The sequence below is a fragment of the Ciconia boyciana genome, chromosome 2, assembly GCF_034638445.1.
Source record: "Ciconia boyciana chromosome 2, ASM3463844v1, whole genome shotgun sequence".
In the NCBI taxonomy this organism is placed as follows: domain Eukaryota; kingdom Metazoa; phylum Chordata; class Aves; order Ciconiiformes; family Ciconiidae; genus Ciconia; species Ciconia boyciana.
In genome coordinates, this window is record NC_132935.1 from 146,257,127 (window position 1) to 146,281,766 (window position 24,640).

Genomic DNA, 24,640 nt, shown 5'->3' on the forward strand with positions numbered 1-24,640 from the left:
GCTTTGAAAAGGCTGCCATTTGGAATATGGCAATGATCGATGACCTAGATGTACTACAGAAACTGCAATAATACCTGGTATAAAAGTCAGTCTGTGTGTGATGTTGCAAAATGGTATTTTTCCTCTGTGATAATTAAAAATATTAAACATATCACCTCCTTTAGGGTTTACCTATTTTATCAGGAGGAAAAAAAGTATTTACCCATACTAAAGGCATTTTCTTATTTTGCAAAATTAAAACTTGAGGGTTGTACTTTTGGTGAGCGCACTTATAAATTGAAGAGGAAAAGAAAATTTTTTTCCCAATTGGCCTGAACACTATACAGAGCTTGCCTCATAGGGCAAGCCCGCACTCAAGCCCCAGTAGGCCTAGTTTTCTAACTTGCTTCACTTAGATGTGATGACCAACAGCAACAGTGGCATGTATGCATACAGCTGGTTTATGTGTCTCCATCACTCTGGTGCACAAACACTCAAGTTCAGAAATTGAGACTGAGTGCAGTGGGAGAGGGCTAAGCCAGCTCTGCAGCAGGAGGAAGCTGTAGGGGACACAGAGGAGTTAGCACGTGTGGCACTAGAAGAAGGTGAAAAAGGGACCACATCACCAGTTTCAGGAAGGAACGAGCAAGAGAACTAGAACAGCATCCTTGGGAGAGCAAAACCGCAGTAGTATCCATGGAAGAGGAAAGCCTGTGTAGGGTATAGCATATTAATCTCCCAAAACTGAGCAGAGCTATGTGTGTTTGTGGAGGTGTTCTCTGGCCACCCAAAGTTCATATCTACAGTTTCATTGCTGTATGAATTCAGCAGGAAGAAGGAACTTCATGTGCAGTCAGATGTGTCTGGAAGGTTAGAATTTGATGTGTATTTTAGTGAAGAATTTTGCACTGGTCAGAAGCATGGGTAAGATTATAATATTTTAAAAATTCTTCTCCATTGTATTAGTGGACACGCTCTGGTGAGAAGAGTGTAAATGTATATTTCTTCCATGGCAACCAGGCCATGGTGCACATGGTAACTGAACAAACAGATTTTTAAGGGCCTGAAGATTTTTGTGCTCCATTGTCTGTGCAGTGGCTATGCCAGTGCTGGTTGAGGATATAGTAGATGTTTTGTCTAACTTACAGAATTATAGGGTCAGACAGTGGAAGGAAGCTGAATGCTCAAATGTGAGGGTCAGTCAATTGAGGTTGTAAATGGTGGTTGCTTCAAGGACTTTTATATGGTCAAGGATGGAGAACTTGCTCAGGGACAGGAGTTTTGCAAAGTAGCTGGCCTTGGTGCATGTGGGTGGTGAGCTGCAAGGAACACATAGTTGAGGTTTTGTCTCATGTACCATCCTGTGCCCTTTAGCTACCCTCATCTGTTGGTGTGAACTTTAGGGTTTCGTGGTATTGTACATGGAAGTATTGGTGCAGGAAGTATGTCGTGGTTTAGCCCCAGCCGGCAACTAAGCACCATGCAGCCACTTGCTCACTCCCCCCTGGTGGGATGGGGGAGAGAATCAGAACAGTAAAAGTAAGAAAACTTGAGGGTTGAGATAAAAACAGTTTAATAGGTAAAGCAAAAGCCATGCACACAAGCAAAGCAAAGCAAGGAATTCCTTCACTACTTCCCATAGGCAGGCAGGTGTTCAGCTTGCCATCTCCAGGAAAGCAGGGCTCCATCACACGTAATGGTTACTTGGGAAGACAAACGCCATCACTTCAAACGTCCCTCCTTCCTTCTTCTTCCCCATCTTCATATGCTGAGCATGACGTCATGTGGTATGGAATAGCCCTTTGGTCAGTTTGGATCAACTATCCTGGCTGTGTCCCCTCCCAGCTTCTTCTGCACCTGGCAGAGCATGGGAAGCTGAAAAGTCCTTGACTAGTGCAGCAACAACTAAAACATCTCTGTATTATCAACACGGTTTTCAGCACAAATCCAAAACACAGCCCCATACCAGCCACTATAAAGAAAATTAACTCTATCTCAGCTGAAACCAGGACAGTATCCACCCCTTATTCCATACCATTTACGTCATGCTCAGGTCTCACCCTATCCAATACATTCTCATTACCCACCATCACCCTTCCCATCCTTTAGGATAGGTATTAGAAGAGGTTAGGGCCTGACAAGCATTTCATCATTTGGCTAGTACTTTAAAAAAAGTACTAAGATTGGTCTTGATATTCATAGTTCCTTGATGCAATCTTTTTTTTTTTTAATTTATATTTTTTTACAGTCTTTTGGAACACATAGGGCAGCTTTAATGCATTGGTAAAGCCATGATTTTTATCAGAATGACTTGACTGCCTTCAAACCAAGAGTTTCAAGACAAAACAGCAAGGGGCAAAATTTGTTTTGTGGCACTCTGAGGCATTTTCTGGCCAAGCCGTGTTATAGAATTTTGGGAAACTTGGATTCAGGTTAAAAATCGCTATTTTTGTACAGAAGCTGAGATCCACTAGATTCTAATTTTCTGCAAACCTAAGCAAATCACTTCCTGTGATAGTTTGAATTCTAGCACCTGTTGCATTTCTCTAGGAAAGAGACAGCTACTTCAGTTTCTGTTGCAAGATTAGAGGAAAGACACATCTGGTTAATTCCATAAGACTTTAGGAGAAAGGCGAGGCAAGGAGAGATTACAACTAGACCTAGCAGTATCCTCTGGTGCAGGGCAGGAACAGCAAGGTCTGGAGTAAATTCGTACTACTCCACAATGCCAAGCCCTGAAAGAACCACTGTTGGTCTACCTAATGTTTTTTCCCCCTCCTTGCGGCTATTCATTGAAGCCTACTGGATAAGGAAATGGATGGAAAAATAGGAGTAATTCCTATTTATGTCCTGACCCTCACTTTGCATGGTCAGTAAGTCCTGAAGTATATGCCCAGACTGAACCACTGGAACAAACAAGCAGTTCAATTACAAGGAGGCAAGAATAGTTACAGATATATGCAGTGGTGTGTGATTGCTTGTATGTGTCTAGGCAGATCTGTTGATAGAAGATGACCTAAGATTATTAAAGGGATCTAACATTTGCTTGGGTATTAAAATAAAATTAATTCAATGGCCAGGGCCTTAAAGCATTAAGGTTTGGACTCACTGGTCATGTCATGTATGCCATGCTAAAAGTGGCAGCATTCAGTGCAGCCAGATAATGCATGATCATTGTTCAGAAGTAGAGTTTCTGATGGTAGGCTGGCACACTTAATGCTATGGTCAAGAACCAGCTGAAAATACTGGTTCAGGCTGCTGGGGCTTGACTTTGGGGAGGGAGGAAGCAGAAGACTCCGTCCTCTGGTAGACCAAGCCTTCTCTTTCTTCACCTAACACAGTGTCTGTCAGTACAGAAAGATCTTGGGGTCCTCCAGCACTGAATATGTATTAAGTAAAACTTGTATCTAAGCCCCAGAGTCCCTTTTAATTCCAACAGCAATAGATAGATATATTTATGGCTGTAGCTATAAATAAAAGTAGCAGCCTGCTGTTCCATTCTGCTGCTTTAGAAGAGCTGTCATCCTCTCACTTGTATCAGCACTGAAAAGCAATATGGAAAGCATGATGTAGGTTTTGGCTGAAGAAATAAAGGGGATTTTGATTTGTAAAAGAGAAATCTGAAAAAGAGCAAAAGTCTTCAAGTATACGCAGCTTGTTACAGAGGTTGCAATCAATTCTTCCAATTGTTTATTAAGTAAAAAAGCAGAACGGGCTACTTAGGGTTTTTTGTGTTGTTAAGAACAGGTTTGCTGGAAGCCAGCAGGGATATTAGAAATAAATTACTTCCTCTCTCACTTTGAGGGATTGAAGTAGAGGAAGTTTCAAAGTCTTCCAACTAAATATTTCTTTGGTTCTCAGAGAGTGTGAACTGTTATAAAAGTGTTCCACACCCATTGCTTTATGTGGCTGGTCTCTCTGCTGCTCATACATGTAGCAGCAGATAGTTAGCCTTCAAGGATAATGAAAAAAAGGAAGCACCAGGGAGCAACAAATATCAGCTCCTTCCTAACAGGTGAGGAGCCACAAGCCAAACATAATAGCCCAGGCTGCAGAGACAGAGCCTGTCCAGCCAGAGCCTGTCCCACTGCCCCCAGCGAGGGAGCAGGGCAGGTGGGGGAGGCAGCTGATGGCAGACCAGAGCCCATGTCCAGGATGATGAGGAGGGTCCAAGGTCAAGCCAAGGATCGGGTCTGGTTACTCACCAGGGTCAGACACAATCCAGTGATTGCTGAGCAAGTCCATAGTGACAAGGCAAGTCCAAGATCAAGCCAGGAAGATAGTTGAAAGGTCAGGGTCTGTATCAACAAGGCCTATAGCCAGGTACAGACATTGCTGGAGCTGGAGAAAAGTACTTCTGTTACAGCATGGACAGGGATTGAAGGCCCAGGTCTGAGCTTAAGTGGAGCCCCAGAGCCCGTGGGCAGGCAGGTGGGTAGAGGCTGCAAGTGAGGATGGTCGGGGCCATTTAGGTCTGTTGGTACACTCAGGCCGCTAATGGAAAGTTAGAAATGAATTATAACAGTAAGGCATGCAACAATGCCATCAAAAAGGACTTCTATTTATAACATAATTGTTCATTGTATTATGCTTTTTGCCTATGTTTCATTGAATTTTGTGGTCATAGATGCGGTTTTATTTGAGCTCCTCCTTCATTACATTGTTTTTACTTTTCATTTTAATTTGACTCTGTACCTTTTGGACAGTGATGCCAATTAATATGATACAAATTTGCTATGATTCAAAGAAGCTACCTTTTGTCCAGTTTAACATTTTGAAAGGGTAGCTTTCAACATATGCTATGCTTTATTTTTTCTACCATTCTTTTTGACGGGAATAGTCTTTTGCTTTCTATACCAAGTAGTAAGTCAGACTGGTAAATATTTCTTTCAAGACTAAATTTTAAGGGCTTGATGCTTCCCATCAGAACAGGTTTTCCCTTGGGTTCAAAAATCAGTAATTTCTATTGTGAGAGTTATAGATTAAAAAAAATGACACGTTTTAGCTATATACAGACTTTTCGTATATGTGGCTTTTGTGTGGAAAGCTAATTTTATTGTGGGTTCTTCTGAACTCTTTCAAAATACATATCTATTAAATAGTTGATCTTAGTAGGAAAAGTAACTTCAGATTCCATGGAAGTTGTACTAGCACAGTATCTCTTTGGATCAGCCATCAACTGACCAAACAAAGCATAATTATAATTTGACTTTCCCTGGTTTTTGTTGAGGTTTATCTACCTGAGTACATATATGATTCCATTGTGGATTATTTTGGGTTGTTCACTCCTTGGCTGAAGTAATCTGAATCCATCATTTATTTTTATGGAACAAAACCTGCCCTTGTCTGTGACACCACCTTCTTTTTAAAGGAAGTGTTTGGGTTTAGTTAATGAGGAAGTAAGAGAACAGAAAGATATTTGCAAAAGGCAGCTCTTAAGACATGTTAAGAAGTCCCTAGAAATTACTGCATGAATTTCCCAGTGAAGACACAGTTATGGGAAGACAGCAAAGGATCTTCCTGCAACTAGAGAGCCAAAGCTTCAGAGCAAGTTTTCATGTGTTGAAGTCTAAAGATTGTGAAAGTTGTGCTGATTTCTTCCAGGCTGAGAAGGTCAGAGTTTTGTGTGGTTATCTGAAGTGCCTACCAGCCTAGTGAGACAGAGAAAGAAACGGTAGGCGATGATGAGACAGCCACAAATAGACTTGCCTTGCAGTCAGCATAGGACAGAGAAGACACAAGCACCAGGTGAACATCCTAGGGTTCTTCATTGTTGTAGGCAGTAGTGTTGAGCTTTGGGACAGTTTTTGCTGGAAGCGGGGTTCGTTGAGGCTCTTGGGGACTTTGCATATTGTGGCACAAGGGACTGTGTATTATCATGATGGTTATTTTACATTTCGGGGGGGGGGGGGGGGGGGGAAGGTGTTGTGGTTTAGCCCCAGTCAGCAATTAAGTACCACACAGCTGCTCGCTCACCCTCCCCCCTGGTGAGATGGGGTAGAGAATCGGAGGAGCAAAAGTAAGAAAACTTGTGGGTTGAGATAAGAACAGTTTAATAATTGGAACAACAACAACAACAAAAATAATAAATTGTAATGAGAAGGAAAACAACAAGGGAGCAAGAGAGGAACAAAACCCAGGGGAAAAAAAACCAGTGATACAGCCGCTCACCACCCGCCACCCAATACCCAGCCAGTCCCTAAGCAGCAATCGCTACCCCCTGGCCAACTCCCTCCAGTTTCTATACTGAGCATGATGTCATATGGTATGAAATAGCCCTTTGGTCAGTTTGGATCAACTGTCCTGGCTGTGCCCCCTCCCAGTTTCTTGTGCACCTGGCACAGCATGGGAAGCTGAAAAGTCCTTGACCAGTGTAAACACTGCTTAGCAACAGCCAAAACATCAGTGTGTTATCAATATTATTCTCATACTAAAATCCAAAACACAGCACTATACCAGCTACTAGGAAGAAAATTAACTCTATTCCAGCCGAAACCAGGACAAAAGGAAAAAAAAAAGGAAAAAAAAAAAGAGAGAAATTGACACCAACTGCTATGATTTTCCCTTTACAAAAGTGGAGTCTTTAAGGCACAGATGAGAGAGTGCTTTGCACAGGGGTTTCTCTTCCTCTCCCAATACCTTAGTTCATCTGTTGAACCAAAACAGGAACATGGTGTGAGGTTTCTTACATTCAGTACAGCTCCCACTGAATGTCATTGTTTCTTCTGAGAATCTGTAGTATGAGGAGTAACAATGTTAATTCTAACTTTAATAAGGAACTTTTTGCATCTTCAAAGTTTTATCTAAGTATTAATTAGGGAATGTAATCCTCTGGTTTTTTTTTCTGTTGCAACTGGATTTCTGTGGGGAGAGGTGACATCTCCCTTTCCTCCTGCATGCTTATTAAATCAGTAGTCTTTGTAAAGATGGTGTATTGCTGTCACCTCCAAGGGTTCACTTTTCAGAAGGGTAAATAATCAAAGAAGGTGTAAGCCAATGGTGAATCAGCCCCAGTAGAAGTGAGGTTGGAATGACGTTGGAATTAAGTACTGAAGTTAGATATAGGATTTGCTTCTTTTAAAGCTAGAAAAAAATAATTAAATACTTAAAAGCATAAAGCACCTTTTTTGAAGACTAAATCCCACTTGACTGTGATGTTCTGTTCTTATGTTCAGGATGGATTTTGGGCAGATCGTTCTTGTGAAAAGAAAATTGGCTACATCTGTAAAAGGAAACCCATGTCAGAAGCTCCTACAGAAGAGGACACTATTGACATGGGCTGCCAGAGAGTAAGTGAAGAAAAAGCTGTCTGATCTGAATGGGCTGCTGGGAATGATTAGCAGGAGAAAATGTCACCTAGGTGACAGATGAAACAGGAAAAATGCATTCTGTGTTGTCATAATCAGAACAGTTGGCCTTCTCATTTCTGTGGCAGATAGGATAGGTGATACATATGAATAAATCAAGGTTCTGATTGTCATTTGGCTCTTGATGCTGCCTTTCTTTTTCCAGAACTTAACCCAAAACTCAAACCTGTAGTCCCTGCAGCAGGCCATTTTCCCTTGACTGGCATTCAAGCCTTCCTAAGGAATTTGCCTGTACCAGCAGTTGCTCTTCAGCTCTGCCTACAATTTTCTTCAAAAATATTCACAGCAGGAAGGGTGTGCTTGTCTACATACTATTCTTAAAGCTTTGCTGTGGTCTCTGGCAGTGCTCTCTACTTTGAATAATTTGTTATGAGTGCCTGAGCAAAATTAATCCATTGTGCTCCTTCTGAGCTGCCAGCCGATCTATTGTTTATTTGGTAATGCTTGCCTTCTGGTAACATAACACTCAGTAATTCCAAAAAACCTACTGTAATTTGTTATGTCATAGGGAATCTTACTGGGTTTTTGTCTTCCATGAAGAAATTGCCTTTTCTCCCAAGTCTGCTTTACACAGCTGCAGAGGAAGTCTTTGATGTTTATTCCCAGTATTTGTAAAGAAGTACCTGGGAACCTTACAAATAATCAACTGTTGGAGAAGATAAAGGAATCCTAATGCTTATGGGTGTTATCCTTGCCTAGAGAACTAAGCGCATGCTTGTAGAAAAAAATCTCTCATAAGTGAGAAATTGAAAACCATCAGAAGAAATTTGTGTGAATTGTGGCTGGTCACAGCAAACTCTTCCTCTGTAAGCATATTCCTGAGTTAATGACATTTGCATGACAAAACATTAGAAGAGAGTGTTAATGTTAGTTAATAATAAAAAAACTTGTTTGAGGTGTCATTCCCTTTCTGAAAAGCCAAGCTGAAATTCGCTTCTCAAGACCATTCTCATGGTTGAATAATGCCTATGTGCTAGTTATAATCCTATACTGATTGCTAAAGGTGCACAGCAAAGCCTCTCATGCCTTCAGAAGTGGAATGCACTGATTAGAAATTCATTATATGTGAAAATTTGTTTTATGAAACAAAATTTTAAAAAGCTTTTATCTTGCCTGTTTCTGGTCTGGCTTTTTCAGTTCAGTTGTTCCTTTGTCTAATGGTTAGCTGACAGTGGTATAAATCAGTTTTGTTTTGTTGTTTTTTTCTTTTCTTTTTTCATTTTTTTTTTTAAAGAAGTTTAGAAAAGCTGCAACATATGCGATCACTTAATGTTTATTTTGACAGGGTTGGAAAAGACATGGTTTTTATTGTTACTTCATTGGAAATACATTTGTATCATTTTCTCAAGCAAATCAAACCTGTGGAAGGCATCAGGCCTTTTTAGCAACTGTTGAAGACAGGTATGTAAAAGTCTCCTTGCATGAGGGGATCACATGAGGATTTAACATCTAGCATCATCTGAATATCAAAATAAAGATTCTGATCTGGACAAAAATCTTGCTTGAGAGGACAGCTATCTGTAGATACAGAACTCAGTTTTTGCATGTGTATTCAAATCCAGGAATTCAGTTTATAGTGAAAATAACAGATGGCTGTGAAATCAGTATTGATATAGATGGTTATGTCAAGGAAAAAAATAGAATTATATTTTCTATTTCCTTAATTGTAGTGGCTTGAGGATGGGTTTTACTTGAGTGAGGGATGCGCAATCCAATTTTGATTATTAAATGAAGAGATATGGCTCTGAATTATTTTGAAAAGGTAGTTCAAATGAGCAAGAGGATATAATTTTCTTCTATCTGGTCTTCTCAGAATTGAGCTACTTTTAAAAGATTTAAATAAGACACTAAATGATGATAGAAGTGCTTGGTACCTGAAAATCCATCACAATTCAGCCAGGGTTCAGTGTGTGCTAAATTTCTGAACAACTGGTGCTCGTTATTGAATGTGGAATATTGGGAAAATGAAAGTTAGGGTTAAGAAACAAAGCTTAGTTCGCTTGCAGTTGACTCTCGATGCTTTACAATTTCTCTTATTTGTTTCTATGTAGTCTAAACAGATATGCTCTAGTGTGAAAGCTCTAGGTGTCATGGATGGTAGCTCTCTAAATATAGGTAGCACTGCAGCTGTCAGAAGATGGTTTAACATTAATGTGGTCTTCAGACTATACATTAAGGGGAGACTTCTTTTATTTACTTTGATTTCTTAAGAGTTGTTTGTTTAAACACCATAATGGACTATGACAGGCTTTACCTCTACATAGGTTTGTTTCCCAAACATAGCTTTTCCCGCATGATCATTGGATCCTGCATGGATCTAATTTGCAGTGTTCCTTAGTTTGATAATTTAGTACCACACTACTCTAGCCTCTGCTTTTGTATATTTCTTCAATAATGCTGAGATTCCTTTTCCAGTTTTGGATTTGCCTGAAATATGAAGTCATTAAAATACAAGGGTACTAGAAACTCCTAAAAAATACAATGGAATAACACATAAGTCATGTCAGGTTTCTTCTTTCCCACCAATTTCATATCAGTCCGTGATTATGTCACTTTTTTTACTGGACATCCAAAGAGAAGGCAGAATACTCTGGTATTCAAGCTTACAAAGTAACTATTGTATAACGTTTTGTTATGTGCTTTGTTCAAGCAAATCCATCCAAGCTACACTTTCAAGAAGGTACAGCGGTAATTCTGAGAAAATAACAAGTCTTTTACAACTTTTAAAAATAAATTTAACAGTATTAATTTAACAGTTGTGTTCTTTTGAACAGATACGAACAAGCCTATCTGACTAGTCTTGTTGGGCTGAGAACAGAAAGATACTTTTGGATTGGACTTTCAGATGTAGAAGAAAAGGGAACGTTCAAGTGGGCTAACAGTGAATCTGTCTTATTTACACACTGGAATTCCGAAATGCCTGGTAGGTATGGTTCTATACTGTTTAATGAGTTCAGTGCCTAAAATACATTGCTCACTACTTGAATTTTTTTACTTCATTCCTTAGTCCTCGCTTGATGGTATAATGACTAATTGCTTTCAAATATATATGTCTGCTTTCTGAAGCGTGCAGTGCTGTTGCTAACTTCCTGCTTAGTGCTGACATGAGTTTTTAGCATGAGCTTGGGAAGAAACTAAATTGAGATCGAGTTTCTGATTTGCGTCTGTTTTGGGAAAGTCTGTGTCTGTACTACTCTGGAAGAGCAATCTCTGCAAGCATACTGCGCCCTGCTTGCAAGTCCTGCCTGTTCAGCCATATCTCATAGTACACTTGCTCACTGCATGTTCTGAGGTGTGTGAGATCACAGCATGCATGAAGCATCTCTGGTCTTAGAGAAAATGGGATTGTAGGAAAGGACAAGAGGGCCAAGGAAGATTTGTGTTTAATCTTTTTTTAGTTAATATCTTTGCTAGATTAATTGTGATTTCCTTATTTACTAAGTTTTGTTGATGAAAATATTGCTATTTTTTTCTGTTCTACTAAAATTATGGGGGTAGGAGGTCATTTAATCTCTGACGTGATCATATTAGAAAGGGGACTGTTGTCAGCCTTCAAGGTTCCGGCGTGTTGCATTTGCCTTTCAGGAGACCCTCTGATTCTCTTTAATTTCGGTGCCTAAATGATGATTTGAATGTGTCAGGTGGAGTGGTAAGGCTATGTAGACCATGAAGCCAATACTAGGCCTATATATAGCAAGTTCATTTTTGAAAATCATAGTCAAGTTAGACAAATTTGAGAAACTAGCTCTAACCACATCTTCAGTTTTAGGGGGGAATTTGTTGGATCACAGCTTATGATGTTGTTAGAGTTAGCCACTGGAGGTGATTTGATGTGGACGAACCACAGATTTTTTTGCTTGTTTAATTTTTTTTTTTCTTCATGAATTAGAATCATAGAATCACAGAATGGTTTGGGTTGGAAGGGACATTTAAAGATCTTCTGGTCCCCTCTCCTGCCTTGGGCAGGGACATCTTGCACTAGATCAGGTGACTCAAAGCCCCGTTCAACCTGACCTTGAACATTTCCAATGATGAGGCATCCACAACTTCTCTGGGCACCTGTTCCAGTGTTTCACCACCCTCACTGTAAAAAATTTTCTTCCTTATGTCCAAACTAAACCTAGTCTCTTTCATTTTAAAACCATTGCCCCTTGTCCTGTCACTACAGGGTCTGGTAAAAAATCTCTCTCCATCTTTCTTATAAGCCCCTTTTATATATTGAAAGGCTGTGATAAGGTCTCCCTGGAGCCTTCTCTTCTCCAGGCTGAACAACCCCAATTCTCTCAGACTTTCTGCATAGGAGAGGTGTTCTAGCCCTCTAATGATTTTCGTGGCCCTCCTCTGAGCCCTCTCTAACATCAGAAACATTTTTGACTCTGTACAAAGACTTAATTTCCATCAGGATAGAATATGAAGTTTTCTAAATTCTCATGACCCCCTAACTGTTGCTTTTGTGCATTCCTGTTTACAATCAGGAAGAAAGCCGGGCTGTGTTGCCATGAGGACTGGAATTGCAGGTGGATTATGGGATGTAATAAAATGTGAAGAAAAGGCAAAGTTCCTATGCAAAGTATGGGCAGAGGGAGTGACACTTCCACCTGTTCCTACAACAACTCCTGTTCCCCGGTGTCCAGAAGGCTGGGACTCGAACAATCGTATTAGCTTCTGTTTCAAAGTAAGTATGTTGCTTATTTCTGCATTAAGGTACTTTCTATTTGCTGCACATATATGCAATAAAAATTGGTATACATATGTCTCACTATTTCATAAGGTTATTTACAGATTATATGTAGAGGTTTTGTTCCCTTCTGTTGAAATGCTCATGGTTTTGTTTATTCTGTTAAAGTCTGATCTTCAGGTCTGATCTTCTCATTTTAATTTCCAATTATTTTAAGACTGAATTTCCTATTTTAAGATTAAAAGTGCCTTTCTCCTAGTTGTTGTCTTGCAGCAGATACTCCTGTCAGCAATGCAGTTTGCTAGCTTGGCTTAAAGACACTCATACTAAGCCTGTTTTTCACAGAGGTGAATACTCATAAACCTTATATTCAAATTTTCTGTAATCTCCACAGAACAAGTTAATTGTAAATGAATTGCTTTTGGGTAGCTGATGTTTCCTGATCTTGTGATCTATATGGTCTATTTTATCTGATTGCAAAATGTTCTCTTTAGCCTTTTTCAAGAGGAGAGCAAAAGAAAACATGGCTTGAATCTCAAGAGTTTTGTCGGGCTATAGGAGGAGATCTGGCCTCCATTAATGGTAAAGAAGAACAGTATGTGATATGGCGTTCTATTGCGTGAGTATCTGTAGTGTGGTCATCCATTCACTTTAATTATCCTTTTGATCTTTCTGAAATACTTCATTTTAGGTGTATGTTTTTACTTCAGTATAAGCCAGTCTGGATTCATTAGCTGCATCCGTATCAAACATACACAAAAAAAGCAGAGCTGATGAAATAGCAGGAGTTGTATGACTAGTGGTAATCACCCCAGAAGCTAATGCTAAAATGAGATTGGCAAGATATCTAGTTGAGGCAACATTTATCATCTGATGTAAAAATATTTATTGTGGATTTGGGGATATTATAAAATTACCACAGATGCCAGTTGTTTTCACATAAGCAAGTGTGCAAATAGGGTAACAGTTGTGATATAAATCTGGTCAATGTGTTGATTGTTTATCATTTTTATGAACTAATCAGAAAGCAGAAGCAACTTCAGATTCATTTTGTCCTGCGCAGGGAATGTAAATAAGGTTAGTAGGTCCCTGAACTGTAAAAAGCAGGTGTGAGATTTCTGAATCAGATCAAATACTCTTAAAAAGTTAACACTTGCAATATGACCTGAATAGACTGGGGTCAATGAACTTGTACATTCCTGTCTAACTAGGAAGCAAGACTGAAACATGACAGCCTTGCAAAATGCTACAACCGTACTAGAATCCCAGCTACATACTTGTAGTAAGGAAGAAGTCTCAGGTGCTGCATTACAACAAATTGACTCAATAAATTCAGATAAATCAGTAAAGTGTGTGTACTTGCAGACAATAATTAGTTTAAGATGCTATTTTTTAAGTGTGATTCAACTGCAGCAAGTAGCTTTGTGTTTGGAAACTGTAAGTGCCTTTACAGAGAAAATGGAGTTGATAAATGGAGCAACAGTAGCTATTGAACCATTATACAAAAGTATTAAGCCACCTTATTTTCAGGAGTTGGATTGGATCTGGACATTTTCTTGGCCAGTATTTCAATCTGTCTGAGTTAATGTATAGTGATAACAGCTAGAAGTGGTTGCATTTTAATTAATTTCCACCACGGTTGTTATTGTTTCTAACAGCTTTAAGGATTATTTTTAGAGATGCTTATTAACTGTTGTGAATGATAGATTATTAAAAATATTGTAATGCCCTTATTAGTTTTGGTTTTATGTTTAAACTTCTTCTAAATAGGACATTTATTATTTGGGGGTTTTTTTTAGGAACAATGGCTATTACCACCAGCATTTCTGGATGGGCTTATATTACTTGAATCCTGATGATGGCTTTGTTTGGAGTGATGGATCTCCAGTGAGTGATTTAATTTTCCACAGCTGTTATTTTGCATTCCATGTGCTTCTCAAGTGTGTGTGGTGTATGTGTTTCTGTGTAATTTTATGCTTACTCATAACCCTCTACTGTGTCAGCTCTCTTTAGGAAAGCTTCTGAATAGCAATTTCATGGTTTGATTTTTTTGGCTACAACATACTGATTTTTGATAAGAAATTGTGCATTGAATCAACAAAAAAATTAAATACATGTAGACTAAAAGGATGTTCTTATAAATGCAAGGATTTTTTGAGTAAAATAGTCCATCTTTAGTATTTATCTTCTAATTATCTCTCTAATTAGATCTCTATCTGAATTGGCCTACATTCCATGGAGCTGAAGGCAGTTGTTTTACGCCAGGATGACTTGACTGTACTTTAGACTAAGATATAAAACTGTAAAAACAAAAGTGATTTTGGAGATGTGAGTGTATTTCATGCAAGGTTGGTCAAAATATATTGATGGAAGTTTACCATATAGAAAACTGAAATTAGAATTTATAAAGGAAAATTAGAATAGCAGTAATATTTTTTCTGAGAAAGATGCCAACATTTTTGTTGTGTCTCAATAATGTCCTACTATTTTACTCATACGGGATATTTACTTAATTTAATATCAACATGTAGCATGTCCCATCACTGTTATTAGATTAATTTTACAGCATTTAGGCCCTATTAAAAAAATCAATATTCTTCCAAGTGTGATTGGAAACAACTGTTATCTAACCTGCAGTCCAGTTGCAATCTCAAAAAAAGTTTGAAATGTCAGCATTTGCACAGGGAGAGTCTGGTTTCCTCTTATCTAAGTTTTTAAACTGACAGTAGGAACAAATTGTAGGTCTGTGGTTTGATACTGTCTCCTCCCTCTCCATTATTTTCTTCCTGTATAACAGAATCTTCACAAAACTTTTTCTGTCACAGGTGAGGTATGAAAACTGGGGCTTTGGAGAACCCAATAATTATCAAGGAATTGAACTTTGTGCAGAGATCAGTGGAGATTCCAGCATGATTTGGAATGACAGGCATTGTGATTATCTATATGGATGGATTTGCCAGATAAGAAAAGGTATTGCTTAGTCCTGTGTATTAGTATAATAAGAAAAGATTCGCAGTTGATTGATTTCCTTAACTTCAGGAAATAAAAATTTTCAAAACCTGTTTATCAGAATGGTTCCCTGTGGAATGTGAAATATCAAAGTGGTATAAGGATTTCCATGTCTTTAATGCATTTAAAGATACAGAGCCTTTGGTGCCCTGCTGGGACTTCTCACTGATCTTTCTCTGTGATTTCAGAAGGTGAAATGTGATACTCGAAAAGTAGGAAATGTTACTTTGAATATTCACATTCACTTTTGACTTTTCATTTAGAGAAGTTCATGCCTTCTCCAACAAATCCTATTTTGGAACGTTTTTATGAGTTGAGTTTCAAGCTGTTAGAAAATAGTTTGCAAATCAGTTCACATACTTGAATTTTTATGTGTGAAAACTCCCTGCTTTACTTGGCTCAGGTACTGTTTTGTCAGCTAATTGAATCTGTAGTTGCAAGATGGAGCCTGGTTTTGAGATACTTTATTTTGCTTTGACTGAGTTTTATATTCATGTGTTGGTTTCTTGCTAAATTCTCTTGAGATCTGAGTTTGGATGCTTTTATTTTCTGAAGACATCAAACCAAAATTTATAATTTAGGGAAATCTTGAGTTCCACAAGCAGTGCATCTACCTAAGTTTGAATATTTTAGAAAGCTCTCATTTAAACATGTTACCACATTCTTATACTGGAGGGGAGCAAAATAAAAATGCTGCATTAGATTATTGACAATAAAGTACCAGCTCTGCTTTATATTAGTAACCAAATTTCTTAGGCAGACAATTTTTTATTAAATACCAGTATCTGTAAGATTAAATATATTTTAGCACAAAATAAATTGTAAACCTATAAAGACAGAGATCCCCTGTATTAGAAATTGTTTTCCTGAGATGCTAATGATGCCATCCAGGATGCCATCTCCATGATGCCATCACAAAAACAAACAGGGGAATGCTTTAGCCTGAAGTCATCTTTTCAGAAAGGACCAGTTAATTTCTTGGAATCTTTTCCAGTGAGATTTTACCTAGGGAAATTTTTAAGATCCAGATAGAAGTTCTTCTCAACCAGAGACAGATGGAAGGAACCTCACTCTGTAGTAGCTAGGGCACCATGGAGGAAGATAATTCAGCTTGCATTCCTGCTGCCTCTGGTTTAAGCCAGAATTCATGTATAAGTGACCTGGGGAAAGGGAGATACAGGACTGTCTTAATGGAGTTAATACTTTGGGACATAAGGTTTTCTGCATCCAGTGAATACCAAAAGTAATTACTTAATTCAAGTAAATTTCAAGGTATTTTATACTACCTTGCACATTAAGAATAGCTTATATTTAGAGCCTCAGGGAACAAGAATATGTATTTAAAATTGAATAGTGTACCAAAAATAAGAGATTTAGGCTATTTAGTTCCTTCTAGTTTTTGGTGTTAAATCCATTGCTAACCATAAAATTCAATGTCAACAGAAAAACATGACTATCAGTCATAGTAAATATTTTCTCTTACAGCAGAATGTGTACAATCATAATAAATATTGTTTTTCTTACAGGGGCAAATGTAAAGCCTGAACCAACAGAATCTCCTGCACCCAGTAAGTGTTATTGCTATTACTATTTGTGTGTGTGTATGTCTAAAAGCATTTATAAAATTTTACTAATGAGAATGTCTTGTATCTCAGGAACAATATAGTTAGCTTACCATTTATCTTACAGAATACAAGACTACTGAGGATGGATGGATTATACATGAAGACAAACAATATTATTTCAGCACGGAGAGTGTTCCTATGGAAAAAGGTCGGGAGTTCTGCAAAAGGAACTTTGGAGACCTTGCTGTCATTGAGAGTGAAAGTGAAAGAAAGTTCCTCTGGCGATATGTAAGAAAAATCATTAATAATATGGAATAAATCATCCGAAACATATGAGCATGGGCACTAATCCTTTTCACCCTGGTGTTCTCCCTACAAGTTTTATGATTGTGAAATTGCAGTAGCATTAAGCCAGATTAATATGAAGAACAAACTCAAGTCTTTTTTTAGATTGTTTCATAGCTGGGAGAAGGACAATTTTGGTTTGGTATTTTGTATAGAAATAAGCACAGTAAGCATTAAACAGATCATTATCTGCTTTTCCTATTCAGTGTGGCAGTTACACCACATTATATCTATCTGCAACTGGTAATGTGCTAAGGTAAATGTTAATGTTTACTTTTAGTTGGATCTGTGGCTTCTTTTTAGCAACAAGTATTACACTTGTAAGCTACGATTCTGTAAGGCAGGTGAGTTAATGGAAAGTAAAGTTTATCAACAGATAAACTCAAGATACCTTAAGTAGTGGGTCAAAACAGATATTGGCTTACATGCAACACTCAGAACATTGGCTTTTGATCTTGTCAGTGTATCTGGGATGTAGTCTACCTAGCAGCCTCTTTTTGGTCCTCAAGTTTGCCCCTTTGCCTCCTTCTCCTTGTGGGGAGAATATAATTATGCAGGAAGAACAACGTGAAGCATGGATTATGCCATAAGAAAGAGCTTTTAAATCATATTTCCTAGGTGGCTGGGGTTGGTTGCCTGTTTATACTGTCTTGAGGCCAACTTCTTTTAATCAAGAATGTGTTTAAAAGTCAGATTTGAACTACATAAAACTTTTCCTGAGCTGGCTGAAAGGTGGCAGTGAGATGACACAAGGGCCTATATCAATTTATAACCAAGTTGTAGGAAGGTTTGTCCCTTGCAAGAAATTTGTCAGATGATGTCCACTGCAAAGACTGTGCAAGAGGTGCTGATTTTAGTGGCTTTCAAGTAAGACTGTAAGAAGTGTTGATATAGTGACCACACCTTTTGGCCAATGGTGAAGTTTGACTGTGGACTGTCACCGGTGAGCTGCTTTAACTTAAATGTTGTAAGCTAGAGAATATAGCAATTCATATCCTCTGTCAGTCAAACATATATTACTCATTATTAACATAATAGATTTCTAGGATAAAAAGAGGACATTTATACAATTTTAATCTTTACATTCTAGATTTTGAAAAATGGCAGAGAGGATTCATATTTCATTGGTTTACAGCTGAGTGTTGACCAACGGACAAGGTAGGCCAGCTAGAAGCATCAAGCTTGCATTGTGCTTTAAAATAAAGAAATCTACTGAACAGAGCAAAAATAATGAAGGGCTTGAATGAAATTATGGCCTGTCAAAGCAAATGAGAATGTTTTTCCTCTGAATTCTGTAGGACTTTCATACTTAGTGTTTTTTGATTATGAAGGTTGTAAAAATGTATTCTGTAGTAAATACACCACAATGTACCATTATATTTAATACACTTTTTTTTTTAATCCCATTTCTGTTGTTAGGCATTCTCACCCTACTAATACCACTGTTATTCTATATTTGATTATAGCAGGAAAAAAGCTCAATCTGAATTTTGCTCTCAGCTGTTGTCTGCCTTGTCCATACTCCAATAAAACATAGCTAATATAAGGAATTTTTAAAAAGTATTTCCTGTTGATACTGGTGACATTTTTTCTTCATAGAAGACCAACTCCTTTTCAAGTAAATGGAGTTTCTCCTTGACACCACTGGAAGCTGAGTAGATCCATAAACCCCAAAATTTGACTTATTAACAATATAAAAGCATTAACTTTGTTTTTATAAGTTTACATCAGGTCTATTAGATTTGGAAAGTTCTGCTTTACTGTTTAAGGTTTTGTAGTCTGTGGGACCAAACAAGTTAACTCAACAGGGCATAGATTTTCAAAGGACATACCTAGGTTTGAGTCTTAATTTAAACATAGTTGTATTCTCAAGTGGTTTAATTCCTTATTAATTTAGCTCCAGATTATCCAGGAGAAATACTGCATGTTTCCTAAATAGAATTCACCCAAAGCTAGCAGAAAAATTACACTGCAGATAATGTATTTTGAATTTTCATTCAGGAATTCTAGATTCCTTCATTCCATGATTTATATTGAAAATATAAATAGATGCCCCAACTCAAAATATATAAGACTTTTGGTAGGTAAAAACATTGTTTTTCCCCCTCCTTAACTGTTGGGAACAGACTGTAATAAAAGGAAAAATGCAACGTATTTTCTTTTTGTAGAACAAAGATAGCTGTTGCCATTATATAACTTCAGGCGCACTGTGAGGATAAGCAGGTTTTCTGCAAGCTTTTCTGAATGTCAGTATGCAGCACCATATTGATTTTTACCTGTGATGCTAATTTATGCCTGGATTCAGTTCAATCTGGGTCTTGAAGTGCCCGGATAGATGCCTACTAGTTCTTCGTTCTCCTTATAGTCCATAGTGACAATGAAGACCCTCCAGAGGATAATTAGGATGTTAGGTGGGCCAGATCACCTTCTGAAAATGAGGTGTCTCGGACATTCCATTGTTTTTGTAGGGACTCTAAGGTGAATATACTTCTAAGTGAAGTACCTTGTGTATGTGCCTGAAGGGCAAAGCTAGGCACCTCTGTAACTTGCAGTCCAATAGGAATATGTCTCCTGATAAGTGTTTGGTTGCCTGGTTATGATTTTGTTCTTTATTGTTTAATCTACATGGATGTACAACTTTTTTGATGTTTGTATTTTACCTTATGGTAAGGCACATTGTCACAGGAATTTCCTTGTAGGTGGTTTGTCATGCCCTTTTCCTCTGCATGGGGGAAAGATCAAGCATTTTACCAGTGTTATGAATAAAATCTCTTATCTCTGTAATAGGCACAGGGAATGTATGACTTGGGGGAAATGTTGAGCATCTGGGCTCTCTCATGCTGAAGTCATGTCTGGCTTTCATGCTGGCTTGAATGATGACTGAGTATTGTCCTATCAGTTGCAGAAGTGTCAGCATATTGCTTAAATGCAGAGTAAAGACAACTTCAACACATACCCTATGTCTTTGCGCAGAGAGTAAGTTTAGTACAATTAGCAAAGAGACAAATTGGTCAAAAAACCTTGTACACCTTAAATGATGAATGGCTATATTAAACATATTGCAAAATTACTTTTTGTAACATAGAAGCAATTCTATTTGTATGTTAAAGAAGTGTTTTGTTGGACTGTTTTTCTTAAGCTGGATGGATGGCACTCCAGTGAATTATTTGGCATGGGCACCACATGAACCTAACTTTGCAAATAATGATGAAAACTGTGTAGTTATGTATAAGAATTTAGGTGAGTTTTGTATGTTTGTTCCTGAATTTAATTATTTATGTGTTTGTGTCACAACTTTTTTTTTTCTTCTGAGTGGCACCCCTTCCCCCCTTTTTTTTGTTCTTTTGCAAAATAGACCACAGTATTATATTCACGACTTAATAGTTTTGTGCTTTTGTGTTTACCTTAAGCCTGGTATGGGGAAGCTCTGATAGAGATCTGTGGTTGTGATTGCTATACAACTGTTTAATATTTTTTATTAAAATTGGCCTAATGTGCCACTATAAAATTGATGTTTCTAGTACCTGGTTCTACACTGCTTTTAATGTTCTGTAATTACAGTGTGTATAAGGTGACATATTTATCCTAGATGCTGATATATAATGATAATAAACTGAGAGACTCTGAGGATTTGATCTTATCTTTCAACTAAAAGCACTTTGTGTAAGAATGAGTGAAACTGATTTCCATTTAACCAGCTCTGGATGTGGTGTCACACACTTCCCCATTTATCTTACATTCAGGATTTTGGAATGATATAAACTGTGGTTATCCAAATCCCTACATATGTGAAAGGCACAACAGTTCCATTAATTCAACTGTTCCTCCAACAACATTTTCAACTCCAAGAGGATGTCATCCAACTTGGCTTTCCTTTCACAATAAGGTACCATAACAAATACGGCACATGTTGGATGTTTGGCAAAGCACTAAATAGAAAACAAGGGAATTATTTAATAACATTGCTTCTTATTAAAGTAAAATATTATTATTATTCTTTGCAGAGAGCTGTTTGATGCCTGCATGCTTTTCTTTGTTTGCCCATCCACTGTTTTGCAGCAAAGGTGCTTTTTTGATGATTCTAATGAAGTGGCAGATGAGCATATTCAGTTGCAGTTGACGAAAGTAATTCTCTAGTCATCTCTTCAAACCTTTTGATATACAGTTCCTAAAGAGTTTAGACAGAGTTCCTGAAGTATTGATGCTTTGATCTTGATGTTTCTTAACCAAATAATGCTTTTTCAGTACTGAATACATTTTGTCTTCCTTAACTTTACAAACACGGTATGCTTTGTAGAGTCAAATAAGTAAACAGGCAGACTAATATCAGTCATGCACAACTTACCACTGTTAGCTGACTGTCTATAAAAAGTCAGTTTTTGCTTATTTTATAGGGACTTGAGATCAAATTTAGTATGTGTCTTGTTGAGCAAAACACTTTCTTGACACCTTCAATTTTAAATAGAACAAGGACCAGCACAAAAAGCTCATTTTAAGCTGAATGTGGTTTTTTCAGATAAATGCATTATTTTACTGCCTTTTCTCCATCCTGCTTTGCTTAAAGCAATGGTTTTCAATCTGTGAGGGGTACTGGAGTAAAGATAATATATCGAGAATTTGTTCATGTTTTAGTGTTACAAAATATTTGGATCTACAGAAGATGAACGTGTCACTTGGCATGCTGCACGAACAGCTTGCATGAATTTAGGAGGAAACCTGGCCACTATCCCTAATGAACAAGTGCAAGGTACTGTGTATAGTTTTGTAGCAACTAGATGAGATGACATTTAATCTTTACAGGATGACTGTTGTATTGTGTGAATATGGACAGGATTTGAATAATGATTGCACATCCGATTTTTGTTCCAAAACATTTAAGTTTTGGAAATTTACAATGAAGTCTTCACCTGAATCTATCAAACTTTAATGTTGGCTTAGAAATATATACACACGTATATTGTCCTGGCAGCCAAAGTAGTGCTTTTTCTGCTTCCACATGATGCCAGCTGGACCCAGCAAGTTCCATTCCAAATGATGTAGTTTACTAGGTGGCATTAACTGACTGCATGGCTTTCCTATTAACTCAAGCAGAACACCTTTAAGATCAGAACTTGCTGTCTCTGGGCAGCTTAGGGCAGAGGTTTGACTGGTCATACACCTACCCACAACTCACCAAATAGATGTACCATTCTTTTCACTAGAGGAGCTTATTTTAATGAACCTAAGAGATGCATCCCTGACTGGGGGAGATGAGCAGAGGGAAATTACCTCATGCTTGAATAAACATGGCACACATTCAAATTAAAAATTGGGGAAGATTTTGATAGATGTTAATAACACCTTCTTTTTAGAAATACTGTTTTATACTACAATGATGAGAAACAGATGTTGCACAACACATACTGTTCGTGAACTCAAAAGGGCATACTGAAAAATCAACCATTGTAAAACAAGTCTGTGTTGTAGTCTGAGCAATTAAATAGTTTAAATTTAGACTGCTGATGTGAACTTAGTACTACTTATGTTTTCCACATGTGAAGAGATGAAGAATCAAACTTTCACTTTTGAAACATAGTTAAATTCTTATCCAACATAATTTCTGCAGTACAGACTTCAGGTGGTTCATGCACAGGGCTTGAATTCTAGGTAAAAGAGAAATGAGCAATAAAGCTATCAGCACAAAACTATTGTTATTGCTGGCAATGTAGGCATAAAGGCTTGAGTTCCTCTTACATTTTCTGGCAGAACAGCAATGCTAACATTTGGCAAAGAAATCTACAGGTTTCATTTCTGGAAGTGTAAGTTGCATTCATTATAAAAGACTAAAGGAAGGTGAGAGGTTGATAGAGCAGACAGAAATTCATCTATTGTTTGCAGAGAAAAGTAAGCTCATAACAATGATTGTAGCAGTTGAAAAAAAGCTATGATATGTTAATTTTATCACAATGTTTGATGTATTGTGGATTAGTGGGTTGATGAATGCCAGCTGACCTAGCCTGCTCTATGCGTGAGCTAGCCACGCTAGCTAAGACACACAAGCACCTTCCTGGACTGTGCAAAGCTGTGGTAACTGATTTGCTTGTGATGAGTAGTTCTGTTGAGACTCATTTTAAGCATGTTGCTTGTGCATTCTGCTCCCTGCTAAGACAGTGCAGGCTATTGCCCACGTGTTCCAGGAAGAGAAACACCCTCACAGTTCTATTAACAGCACAACTTGTGCAGATGCACAAGTTGTAGGTGCTCAAAGGTGCTGTCTGTATGATGCCATTGGGGGGTAACCACTCTGGTGGGATTATCAAAAAAGTATGTGATCTACACGGCTGTATATTTCTAAGTCAATTGTGGGACTAGGATGCAAAAATATCTTGAGACATTATAAAAAGCATTTCTGTCATGCTTTTGGGGTTCATCCCAGTATGAGGTTAGATACTTAGCTCAAGTATTTTGCCCAAAGCCACAGTTATATATCTGGTTCCCTGTTCATTAAACTCAAAAGTCACCTTCTTTTCATCTTACCTGCTTGGACTATAAGTGTCCTGTATTTCAGAAAAAATATTTAATATCACCAATCCCAGTGAGTCTAGACATTTCAATTGTCCTTCATTAAAAGTATTCATCTTTTTCTTTGCCTTTTTTCACTCTAGCTTTCCTCACCTTCCATATGAAAGATTTTGTTACTGATACATGGATTGGATTAAATGATATAAATCATGAACTGAGGTTCCTCTGGACAGACGGAACAGGAGTTTACTTTACAAACTGGGCCAAAGGCTTCCCATCAGGACATATGGATTTATACTCATATGATGGCCAGGTAAATAGCAATCACAAATTGCTTACTGAAATTTGATTTTAGATTGCATTTACACATTTGCTGGGATTTGAGACATGTTACTGCTTGACTTATTACTTTCATACTTTTATACATGTCAAATATAAATCCAAACAGAGTAAATGGTTTTGAGCCCTTGGGCAGTTGCTGTATTAGCTGGTGACAGGATCTGTGGAGTGCTCATACAAAGACTGGTTTCAGATTTCAGTTTTCTGTGTCTGTGACGGCTACACTGCTTCTGTGTTCACCCCACGTTCTCTCATAGGCTCTGGCAAAGAGGACAGTGGGATTCCTGCCTCATGGCATTTGCCCCAAAGCACACTGAATGAGCACATCCTCCTAGTCCTCTGACTGCAGTTGTGCCTGAATTTAGCAGGTTTCTCAGTTGGCATGTAGCTTGCAAGGGGCACTCACAAACATTCCCCTCAAACAGCCATGTCTTACATAGAAGCAAATTCTGTCAGTCATGTTTGCAGGAAGGACATGCTTCTATAAAAAGAAAGCCATTCAGCTTTTATGAAAAAAAAAAAACAAAACCAAAAGAAAACAAACAAACCTCCAAAAAACTACTTCCCCTATTTCTCTGTCATACAAACTGATCTGATAGGTCATAGAGTTCCTCTCTCTGATGTTATGTGTTTAGATAGTTCTGTTCTATGGAACTACAGCACATTATAGTACTAGTTCTATTTCTCTTGAATACTATTATTAAAGTAGAAATCTTATTTTTATGTATAATGTCCTTTTTCCTGTTTTTGAAAGTAGCACCTCTGAGCTTCCTATCTCTAATGCAGGGAGAAAATTTGGGAAAATCCAGAGTTCAAAAGAGAAACCATCTTTAAAATGTTACTTCTGGGAGCAACAA

General features: G+C 37.8%; 1 protein-coding gene across 3 annotated transcripts in view; it reads left to right on the forward strand.

Moving 5' to 3' along the window:
- The window catches only part of LOC140647146 (macrophage mannose receptor 1-like), a 65,520-nt gene that overhangs the window by 27,217 nt on the left and 13,663 nt on the right, over positions 1 to 24,640 (forward strand). For all 3 annotated transcript variants that reach the window (XM_072851509.1, XM_072851508.1, XM_072851510.1), the window contains 14 exons: positions 7,155 to 7,268; positions 8,632 to 8,747; positions 10,121 to 10,269; positions 11,822 to 12,021; positions 12,519 to 12,643; positions 13,824 to 13,911; positions 14,850 to 14,994; positions 16,560 to 16,601; positions 16,723 to 16,886; positions 18,034 to 18,101; positions 20,083 to 20,183; positions 20,687 to 20,829; positions 21,576 to 21,690; positions 23,588 to 23,757. In XM_072851509.1, coding sequence (XP_072707610.1) covers positions 7,155 to 7,268; positions 8,632 to 8,747; positions 10,121 to 10,269; positions 11,822 to 12,021; positions 12,519 to 12,643; positions 13,824 to 13,911; positions 14,850 to 14,994; positions 16,560 to 16,601; positions 16,723 to 16,886; positions 18,034 to 18,101; positions 20,083 to 20,183; positions 20,687 to 20,829; positions 21,576 to 21,690; positions 23,588 to 23,757 — 1,740 coding nt within the window. The remainder of the gene's footprint in view (positions 1 to 7,154; positions 7,269 to 8,631; positions 8,748 to 10,120; positions 10,270 to 11,821; positions 12,022 to 12,518; positions 12,644 to 13,823; positions 13,912 to 14,849; positions 14,995 to 16,559; positions 16,602 to 16,722; positions 16,887 to 18,033; positions 18,102 to 20,082; positions 20,184 to 20,686; positions 20,830 to 21,575; positions 21,691 to 23,587; positions 23,758 to 24,640) is intronic.